At 46.9% G+C, this 11,551-nt stretch overlaps 1 protein-coding gene across 1 annotated transcript; it reads right to left on the bottom strand.

The window, feature by feature from the left end:
• Window positions 1-10,812: 10,812 nt before the first annotated feature.
• Window positions 10,813-11,136, bottom strand: LOC136536335 (vegetative cell wall protein gp1-like). The gene has a single exon (XM_066528666.1). The coding sequence runs from the start codon at window positions 11,134-11,136 to the stop codon at window positions 10,813-10,815; it is 324 nt and encodes a 107-aa protein (XP_066384763.1).
• Window positions 11,137-11,551: the final 415 nt, after the last annotated feature.

The following is an 11,551-nucleotide window of genomic DNA, read 5'->3' as shown; positions in this document are numbered from 1 at the left end:
GCTACTATCATTATTCCTAGGGTCTCTAGTCCACCGCCGCTTCCTCAATTGCCTAGACAATAGGTGCGGACAAAAGTGAACAAAAAAATTTCACTAATTTTCTATTGACATGCATGATTAAAAATAACAATTTGTTATACCTAATTATTCTTTTTTCTACTCACACAGCAGGGTCTCCGCCAACCTAAGTCCAATTATCCAATCTCCAGATCATCATAGTGCTCTAGGAAATCAGGTGGCAACACTGCCACCGTTGCCACCTTCAAGGAGGTCTCCAACGCCTCCAAGGAGGTCTCCAACGCCTCCAAAGAGGTCTCCAACGCCTTCCCCGCCTCCCTTGATGACTAAGAAGAAGCCAGCTCCTAAGAGGTCCACCCCGCAAACAAAGTCGTTGGCCCACCAGCCGGCAAAGAAGAAAGCCACATCTAATCCACTTATTCCCCAAAAACTGTCTTATGAGAAAAGTGAAAAGGAATTAAATGCTGCAGTACAAAAAGATGTGGACAGTTTCTTCGAAAAAGTGAAAAAGCAACGAGAAGCGAGGGAGAACCTAGAGAAACTATACTTCTACCTACCTCCAGATCTTCTAAGAAAGAAGGTGGACCAGAAAAAGCGGGAATCTCAAAAGACCCTGCCAAAATCGGACTATGAGCGCTCTCTCACCAAGTCATTTGAGGTGGTACAGAAAAAGACTAGACCAGAGAAAGGTGTTGCACAACTCGGACAACAATCGCAATAATCAGTCCTCCCTCTTGTCGTTCGTAATGAATATGGTTGCAACTTAGACTTAGACGTCGATTTTGAGGAGCTGGGAAACTGGTTTGGACCTTGTCCAAGTGCTCGCTGAAGGACCATCTGCTCCGAAAGTGGATCATTGGAAAAAATTTGAACATGGAAAGAGTCTATACAACCCTGAGGCCTTAGGTGAACTGGGTACGTAAATGCACCTATTAAACAAGTGGTACATGGCGGCGTGTGAATGGGGAGAGGCCTTTGTTCCTGTCAGAGTTAGAAACCAACATTACTTCCGTGGCGATGATGTTATATATGTCGAGTTTGTAGAATTACACCAACTATGCCACCTTGGACTCTCTCGACAAAAGTCTCATAAGCTGCTATTGTTTGTAAGTGTGATTATTTTCTACTATTAAAGTATATATATATAAAGCTATATGTATATATATAAATTATATATCCTCACACTATATTTTTATATATGCAGATATGAGATGACAGAACTCAGAAAGAGAAATGATAATAATGTTGGTTTCATTGATCCAATTGATCCAAATGTCGTATTCAAACACCCTAACCCTCCGCCTCAATGGAAAACTGAACTCAAGAAAAATCTCATGAGGTTCTTAGTAACCAACAAAATAAGAACATACTCTTCCCCTACAACTTTAAGTGAGTGTTAAATAATTAATGTCGATCATATGGACATTTGTTCAATTATTTGCTTACTAGCTAAGCTATCTCCCATATATATATATATATATATATATATATATATATATATATATATATATATATATATATATATATGTTGACTCTAGTTAATGTCGATCGTATTTGTGTATAAAACATATGCAGCAATCACTGGATATTGATGGTCATCGATATGGCCAATAGTCGGTTGAGCATCTTAGACTCGTTAAGAAAAGAGCAAACAGAGTACCAAGACATGATAGATATTATCCAAGGGTAATTTGGTCTCTCTAGCAACTATATATATCCCAATCTCTTAACTGCAACAATTATTAAAGGCCAAATTAATTTTTTATTTTATTGGGCACAGTGTTTGGTAAAGTTTCATTAAGGAACACCACATGAAACATTGCAAAGCGCCACTGGATGTAATCGCACACAAAGTACTAGCTACATTTATATATATATATATATATATATATATATATATATATATAATTCAATTAATACCATGCATGCTTTCAATTCACCGGATCTTTTTTCTCGTAAAAGTGGGTTCTGAGGCAAGAATAGGGGAACAACTACTGTGGATACTATGTTTACGAGTTCATCATGGCGTACGCAAAAAGAACTCCTGAAGAGATCCTCAAAGTACGTTATATAAATATATTCATATATTCACAATTTCTTTTGTTGCTCATATATATAAGTAATCACGTGACCAACATATATATATATATATATATATATATATATTAATACTTTTTCTTTAACTTTTATTGAAGACTCTATGGTTGAAGGAAAAAGTCATACGACGTGACCAACTGAAAGCAATTCAAGAGACAATAGCAGGATTTCTTAATGACCAGGTCCTCAACCCCGCCGGCGAGTTCTACAATGACGTTAATGAAACATGGAAGCCAAACCAGATGGAGTGAATTTGTTATCCCAAGGATTGATAGAATATACAATGTAAGCTTTATTTGTAATATATATATATATATATATATATATATATATATTATGTACATAAAATAACGTATAATATATGTATATGCATGTAATATATACGTTAGTTTCATACTTTAGTTTGTACAAAATGTTCGAACATTATAAATGTGTAGAATACGTATATTACTAGCAGCGTAGAATGCGTATTCGAAAACCTATTCAAAAACCAAAACGAATCATCAATTAAAAATCAAAACAAAAAAAAGAAAAAAAAGGAAACCTTTAGTCCCGGTTGGTAATACCAACCGGGACTAAAGGGCCACCTCACGTGGCTAGGCCAAGAGGCCTCTTTAGACCAACCAGGACTAAAGGTGCACCTTTAGTCCCGGGCGAGAAGCCGGGACTAAAGGAGGGCCCTTTAGTCCCGGAATCGTGCTCCCGATTAGGAAACCGGGACTGAAGGGGTTTCCCAACCGGGAGTAAAGCCCATTTCTGTACTAGTGAACATGGTACCACATAATAATAATAATTTTTTTAGATAAATAAAAGACAACTATTGTATAACTTGATTTTTATAATTTGACTTATAGCCAAATACTCACTACTAGAGACGTGCTCTTTGCCGAGTGCCTGGGGCACTCGGCAAAGGCCCTATTGCACTCGGCAAAGGCTTTGCTGAGTGCCACACTCGGCAAAGAGCAAACAGCAAAGCCGCATCCGACGAAGGATTCTTTGCCGAGTGCCGTTTGTCGGGCACTCGGCAAAGGCTTTGCCGAGTGCTAGGACGGCACTCGGCAAAGAAAATTGGTCGTCAGCCGTTGACGGCGTCTTTGCCGAGTGCCGGGTCAGGAAGGCACTCGGCAAAGCTTTTCCTTTTTTTTGAAAAACCCCTTTACCGAGTGCCTTCCTGACCTGGCACTCGGCAAAGATTTTTTTTTTGAAAAATCCTTTGCCGAGTGCCTTCCTGACCCGGTACTCGGCAAAGAAAAAAAATGTTTTTTTTAAATTTGCCGAGTGCCTGGCAGGCACTCGGCAAAGAAAAAATATTTTTTTTGGAAAATTCTTTGCCGAGTGCCAGAGCCCCTGGCACTCGGCAAAGCTGTGAAACACATGGTAGTGTACACAGCTTTGCCGAGTGCTAGGGTACTGGCACTCGGCAAAGAGACCTGGTAGTGCATTTTTTGGCAGCTTTGCCGAGTGCCAGGGCAAAAGGCACTCGGCTAAAGGCTCTTTGTCGAGTGTTACACTCGGCAAAGTGACAAAAAATTTTTGTTTTTTTTGTTTTTTGCTTTCGATCACTGCAAACACAACATATGACATATATATCACATCCATCACATATATACCACATCCAGCACCTTATATGTCACAATCCATCACACATACCATATGAATCACATCCGTTCACCACATGTCACAGTAATTCCATCCATTATTCGACAGGATTCCACATCATTCAACAAGTAGTTCAAATCCATCACCACATGTCACAATAACACATGCATGACAACAACATTGTCTCGGAACAGAAATCCTATTGCGAAGAGAACAAGACATGAAACTACAAGCGCTACTCACTGAAGCAGGCCTTTGATGTGGCCATCCTGCTGACGATGGGGAAGGAAACATCTACTCGTTCAGAGTGCCTGAGCTAGGTTGTTCGAACCCACCGACTACGGCTGCACATAGGAGAAGAGATTGCATGAGACAAGATTAGTTGAATAGCGATTGTAGCAATTCCTTGCATGTGTGACATTACTCACTGGAGTAGCGGAGTGAGGAGGCTGAGGTGGACCGATTAACCCAGGAGGCATAGCAGCACCCATCGTAGTTTGCATCCAGGCAATAATGTCCGCCAACCTTTTCTCCTGGGCGAGTTTGTCGGCCTCCCGCGCGGCCCACTCGGCCGCCAACCCCAGCTCCAGCTCCTAGGCCCTCCTGTTTGCTTCTTCCACCTAGGACCTACAAATTTTTGCAAAGCTAATGTTACAATAATGCAAAGGAAATAGAGTTGTGTAAAGATCAATGTACGACGAGTAAAACATGAATAACCTAGAGTGTGTCGACCCGGTGCTGTGCAGTGCCTGGCCATGAGCGTATCACCGGGAGTGAGGAGGCGATCGTGCTCTGTGCTCGGATCTAGGAGAGAGTGGGAGTAGAGACCGTGTCGATCACGCTGTCGCCAATCCAGTAGCGGCCATGCTTCTTGCCTTGTCCAATCCTCATGACGGTGTTTGCATCAATGTTGTCGGTCCATGGATCGTACTCTGGCCCATGGATCAACCTTGCCTGCCGCCTGTGTACTCCGTGATTTTCTCAGTAGGCACTCGAGTTTGTGTACGCCTCGGCTAGGTCATCCGGGTTGAAGGAGACATCGGACGACGCCTTGCCCTTGTGTGTCCATGGCAAATGCGGTGAAGTTGGAGCACTCTTGGCCTTGATGTGCCGCCGACTGCAAGAACAAAAACAAGATGATTAGAATTCTTTGTCGAGTTCAACGAAAGCAAGAAGAATAGAAACATGACCACGTACCCATGCTCAGGGCGTATCCGGAGAGGTTGTGGTTGCCTTGATGGTGTGATACACCTGGCATGAACAAACGCCGCTGCCGGGCAGCCACGTGCTGAGCGGCCCACTCCACGCTTAACCACCTATCCACCATCTTCGCCCAAGCCACGGGGCACCCGTTGCACCACCAAGGAATCACCTACACTTCATCAAGTAGTTGACATATTAGAAAAACAAGTGATTCGTACTTAATCTCAAAAGGAACCAATTTTAATGTTCTTTAGCTACCTCAAGGAACTGGGGTTTGGTCAGCGTCAAGTCTTGTTCTCGGATGTCCTTCTTGGTGACCTTCTGTCCGAGCTTCATCCCATAGTAATCTATAATGGCCTGGAGTCACGCCTCATGATGGACGTCGATGGCGTGTTTCCTGCAAGCTCGCTTAGCCACTGCCTCCGCCCTGCCCTCGAATCCGTCATCAAGTTTGAAGTACTCTTGCATATACAGACACGATGTATGCATTAGTTATTTCAAGTAGAGTCCAATGAATGTGTTGTATTGAGCCATGTAGTGCAAGAAAGACTTACCTAGAACTCCTGAATGATGAGCGCAGCCATGGTGCCTGCTTCCACGTGGGGGCAGACTCATAGTGGGCAAACGTGAAGGCGGGCTCGAGGTTCCCGGCATGCATGACCATGCTAAGGAAGTGGGTCCTGCATAGGAGACCTAGGATGCCATTGACATGGCGGGAGGTAGTGTTCCCCAACACAATCTCCCACCCACTGTAGAAGTGATTAAGAAAACATATTAGTCTCTATTTCGATATCGAACATAGCATATGAAGTAAAAGTGATAACATGCAAAGGCACTTACCTTTGCCCCTCTAGGCGAATCACTAGGCATAGACGAGTATGCGGTCGGTCAGGGAGGGTGGAGGGTCCTCACAAGTAGACACCTAACGAACTAGAGAAAGCGGTAGCTCCCATCCCGCCCCCGTCCTTGTCCTCGTCCTTGTCCGCCTCCTCCTAGACCAGCGTCTCCTCCTCCTCGCCTGCCTCCTGCTACACTTGCTCCTCCTCCTCCTCCTACTGCTGCTGGACCGTAGGCGTGGTCCTCCTGTTCCTCTTAGTCATGGTCCTTGTGCTCCTCCGTCTCATCGAAGATGTCCCCTGCTCCTCCTCACCCCCTCCGCTAGAGGCTCCTACACCAGAGGCTCCATGGTAGAACGAGCTCAGGTTCCTCTGTTGGCCGCCCTATCATTTTTGTTCAGTCACCTGCAATTAAAAAGAAGAAAGAAGTAATTAGAAATAGATGCAAAATAAACAAAACAAAACAAAATTACAAAGTATTACATGTATGTTACAAATAATCTTCATGATCGGGATTAGCTGGATCGTAAGTCTCATCATCACTATCAACCATGTCGAAATAATCAACACTATCCGATGGAGGAATGTTGTCTTCATTGTCATTGCCTACACGTAATCGCTCAAGCATTTGTAAGTCCTTTGCATTTCGCACTTCATCTCCATCGTCATCATCATCAACCATTACATTGTCTACATCCATTCCTATCTCGCCGGTTAAGTCTATCTCAAACCTCCCTTGTAGCCCATCTTCTTGATAGAACTCTCCATCATACGTGCTTGGGTTGAAGTTGTAATCTTCATCGTTTGGGACAGGTAGTCGGCCGTGTGGTGAGACCTTGTGCACAACAAACCAACCACTAAGATCCGGTCTAGTCTTGGAAGCATATGACGTATAATAAACCTGTGTGGCCTGTTGCGCCACAATGTACACATCAGTCTCTTAGGATAGATGGAATCCTATCGAATTTCGACTAGACCAAGATGAGGGGTCTTCCTCGTTACTCCCGGATCAAACCAATGGCATCTGAATACGACAGGATAAAGATTTGTGCTACCATGGAATGAAAGTTCATATATTTCTTCAATTCTTCCATAATAGTCTACGCCATCAGTGCCGGGCGTAAAAACCCTGCTATTTGTGGTTCTTCGATTGGGCCGCCTCCGCTCGTAGCTTCCTATGTGAAATCGATATCCATTCACGTCATAGGCAGTCCGATGACTTGACCCTTTGGTCACAGCCATTGGCAACCTGTCTCAACTCGGCACTGATAGACGCATCGGTTCGGGCCTGCAAGCTCAAGCAGGATACATCGTTATATTAATCGACGTACGAGCAACAACAAATCGGGGCTAAATTGGACGGTACCTTGGTTTTGAACTAGGAAATAAAATTGGGGCTCCCTTGTCCCGCACCCTTGGAAAGAAGGGTATCACATTCCGACGGGGTTGGTTCCCTTGAATGGGGCTAGTATTCATGAATGAATTCCCTGTAACGACAAACAAGGGGGTTGGATGTAGAATAGTGCGGGATTATTGAAACAAGTCCGTTAGAACTTACGCAATATATGGGTCCACCTCTTCAAGGTTGGTCAGCACATATAACATGATTTTGTGCCACTCCACATTTGTCAGGGGCTTATTGGTCGATGCACCTGCTCTTCCAAGTTGCCCTCGGAAAAGGCTGAGGCTCGAGGCATTTTCGTCAGCATTGTAACGAGGAGGTGGATTATGCACACTTGGAAGGTTGTCAGAATAATACAATGTTGTGAAGTTTGACACCTCCTCCATAGTGAATGCACTTGCAATGGAAGCCTCAATTTTGCCTTTGTTTTTACACTTTTTCCGAAGTGTCTTTAGGCATCTCTCGATTGGATAGCACCAACGGGCCTACACGGGCCCCCCCATTCCATGCCTCATACGGGAGGTGCAATATTAGATGCTGTATTGGATTGAAGAAGCTGGGTGGAAAGATCTTCTCCAACTTATAAAGCAAGACAGGTGCCACTTTTTCCAAGTTAGCAATCACGGTCCGAGATAACTCCTTGGCACAGAGCTAGCAGGAAGAAGTAGCTCAACTCTGCTAGCACTGTCCATATGTGCTTAGGGACAAAGCCTCGAACCATCGTCGGAAGAAGCCGCTCAATCCATATGTGGTAGTCGTGACTCTTCATCCCGTTCACTCGGAGAGTAGTTAAGTTCACTCCCCTCCTCAGATTCGCTGCATACCCATCAGAGAACATTAACGTCTGGATCCATTGGAGTACTTCCCTCCTTTATCTGGGGGTCAAGACAAATCTGCCTTAGGCCTTTTCCATGTCTTGCGACCTCCAGGAGCACACATCTCTTGATGTGGCCTATCACACAACTCTGCTAGGTCCACTCTAGCCTTAGGGTTGTCCTTTGACTTTTCAGTTTCCATGATTGTTCCCCAGAGTGCCTCAGGCGACATTCTTTTCTGTGTGCATGACATCAATGTAATGTGGCATAAGAAGGTCATCAAAATAGGGGAGCCTCGTCAAGCCCGACTTATGAGTCCACATGTGTTCCTCGCTGTATCCCACGAAGCCATCACCTTCTTGATTCTCCACGAGAGCATCTATCTGAGCATGAACCTCGGCACCAGTCATCATCTGTGGTGCAGGTTCTAGTCACTATGACACCTTTCGTAAAGTTCTTGGTGTCTTGCCTGAATGGATGCTCAGGAGGGAGGAATTGACGATGTTTGTCGAATGACGAATACTTGTCACCCTTCTTGAGCCAGATGAACCTCAGACGATCCTTGCATAATGGACATGGGAACTTCCAGTGGACACACCAACCGGAGAATATCCCATACGCTAGGAAGTCATGCATGGAGTACTGGTACCAAACATGCATTTTGAAGGGTGTCTTTGTAGCTCTGTCGTATGTCCATACCCCATCCTCCCAAGCACTGACCAATTCATCAATCAGAGGCTCCATGAAGACACCCATCTTCTTCCCCGGGTGTCCAGGAATTATCAATGACAAGAATACGTTCTGACGTTCAAAGGCGACGCCGGGGGGGGGAGATTGAGGGGGATGACGAACACGAGCCAACATGTGTAGGGGGCAGCCATCAAACCATAAGGATTGAACCCATCTGTTGCCAGCGCAACACGTACGTTATGAGGCTCTGATGCTTTCTCATGATGAATGCCATCAAAGTGGTTCCATGCTTCACCATCGGACGGATGTACCATCTTGTCAGGATTGTATCGTGTGCCCTGTTTGTGCCACATCATCTGCTTAGCGGATTCCTCGCTCATGTATAGCCATTGGATCCTCGGCACGAACGGGAGGTACCGTAAGATTTTCATCGGGACGGTAAGCTGCTTCTTGTGGCCATCCCTAGAGTCTACCTCCAGGTACCTAGAGGATTTGCACTTCGGACAGTACTTTTCATGCTCATGTTCTTTCCTAAAGAGGACACACCCATTCAGGACAAGCATGTATCTGCTCGTAAGGCATCTTGAGTCCATCAAGGAGTTTCTGGCACTCGTACATGCTCTTTGGCAGAACGTGGCCCTCCAGAAGCATGCTAGCAATCAAGGCCAACATACCATCGAAGTGTTGTCGACCCATGTTGATCTCGGCCTTGAACCCCATCACGCGTCCAATGGCATCGAGTTGACAAACCGTTGTCCGATCATGAAGGGGTTTCTGTGCTAAGACATCATGTCATAGAACGCCTTTGCGGATGCCTCCATCTCCTCCGCACGTCCATCAGGGATCTATGCTTGTTGATAGTCATCTAACATGTCTGCAACCCCGCCATCATCATCAACATGCTCAAGGCGTGGTCTCACCACTTCCTCTCTCATCCGATGGGCTTCACCGTGGTGGATCCACCGGGTATAGTCCGAGCATAAAGCCATGCTTCTGAAGATGTATACCCATGTTGTCCTTCTTTTGCCATTTTCTGTTTGCACACATGCTGCAGGGACACTTCATTAGATGCGCTCTATTCGCACCCCTGTCGAATGCACGGTCCAAGAAAGCCTCGGTCTTCTGCCCCCATTCAGTGCTGAAATCACTCTGACTTCTGTATCCGTGTACATCCACTCACGGTCATCCATCCTCTAAAATAGATATCAACGAGTAACGTAACCATCAACTGCATCTACGTGGTGTTCCTACTATCTAATAGGTGAGGATAGGTCCTAATCCCACCCGCAGGATGCGTAGACGAGGTTAGTTTCCATGGTCTACTCCGAGCCAAGATAGAATTTCGGCAGCACCTCCCCGCTGTTCTCTAGATACACATCCTAGCAGGGAGAGTGTGTATCCGGAGAACAACACGGAGGTGATGCCAAAACTCTGTCTCGGATTGGAGCAGACCATGGAAACTAACCTCATCTACGCATCCGCGGGCTGTCCAGAAAACGTGGACAATCCGAAACAGATACGGTTATACATATGCAAAGATCTGCATACTTCCAACCGTATCTCTTTCGGATCGGGAGACGCCTAACTGGGTTACACCGATCTACGACAACGATAAGGAAGAGAGGTTATTTATACCTAGGGTGGCTGGTGGAGTCAGGCTAGCGGGGCAGTGGCGAGTCGGTGCAGTGGCGAGGCGAGGCTGTGCAGGCAGGACCGCAGCACCGACGAAGACGATCGGGGTTGCCTAGGTACTATGGGTCCCCTCCGACAGGTCCTGCTCTGCAAAACAAGAAACACAACACTATAAGTTGAAATTTTTGGCAGAACCTCCCCTGTACAGGGAGGTTTCCAAAACCTGCAAAAAATAACGGCACGAAGGCCAACATTCACAAGGGCACGAAGGCCGACATTCACAACGGCACGAAGGCCGACATTCACGGCACGAAGGCCGACATTCACAAAGGGACGGTGCATATACCTTGGGCAGTGGCGGGACGTGCACGCGCAGAAGAAGACGCCGAGAACTCCTCCTTCTCCTTCTCTTCCCCTTCCTCCTTCTTCCTCCTTCCTCCTCCTCTCCTTCTTCCCCTTCTCTTCTTTTCCTCTTCTTCTCCTTCTCTTCCCCTTCCTCCTTCTCCTCTTCTCCTTCCTCCTACTTCACCTCTGCCTCCTCCCCTCCAAGAACCGACGGCGAGGGGGGGGGGGCTGGGCGCGGCCCCCATGGGGAGGGGAGGTTAAGGCAGCCCTCCCTCTCCTTCTCCGACGGCAGTGGGCCACCGACGTTCAGCGGCGCGGGTAGGGCGCGGAGGGGAGGGGAGGGGAGGAGAGGCGGGCGCGTGGGTGGGGCAGGCAGGCCGGAGCGGCAGGGTTGGTGGCTGCCGGCGCGGCGCGGGCCCGCAGTAGTGGGGCGGCGGGGCGGTGGGCTGGGGACGGGCGCGGGCGGCGGTGCTGGGGGCGCAGGGCAGGGATGCGGCATGGGGATGGGGGCACGGGGGTCGCCGGCGGGGGCGGGGCTCGCCAGCGGGGGGCGGCCGGGCGGCGACGGCGGCGGGTCACAGAGACAGGTGCGGGGGCGTGTTGGTGTGTGTGTGGCCGATGGGGCTTCGGGGTGGGCCGGCCGTATTCCGTTCCTTTGCCGAGTGCCCACGAACTGGCACTCAGCAAAGGATTTTTATTTTTTTTTTCAAATATCTTTGCCGAGTGCCGTATATATGGCGCTCGACAAAGAGTTTTCCTTTTTTTAAAAAAAAGAAACAACCGTACTTAAAAGAAAAAAAACTTACCTCTTTGCCGAGTGCCGCAGATCTGGCACTTGGCAAAGCTCAGATTAAAAAAAATCTGAAATCATCCGCGTTTTTTTTTAAAAACTTTCACCTTTGCCGAGTGCCCCC

Source organism: Miscanthus floridulus, chromosome 2 (genome assembly GCF_019320115.1).
Source record: "Miscanthus floridulus cultivar M001 chromosome 2, ASM1932011v1, whole genome shotgun sequence".
Taxonomy (NCBI): Eukaryota; Viridiplantae; Streptophyta; class Magnoliopsida; order Poales; family Poaceae; genus Miscanthus; species Miscanthus floridulus.
This window is presented reverse-complemented; position numbering and strand designations above follow the sequence as displayed.

Excerpts from the sequence above, each read along its gene's own strand:
- LOC136536335 (XM_066528666.1), bottom strand. The coding sequence starts at position 11,136 with ATGCCGCATCCCTGCCCTGCGCCCCCAGCACCGCCGCCCGCGCCCGTC.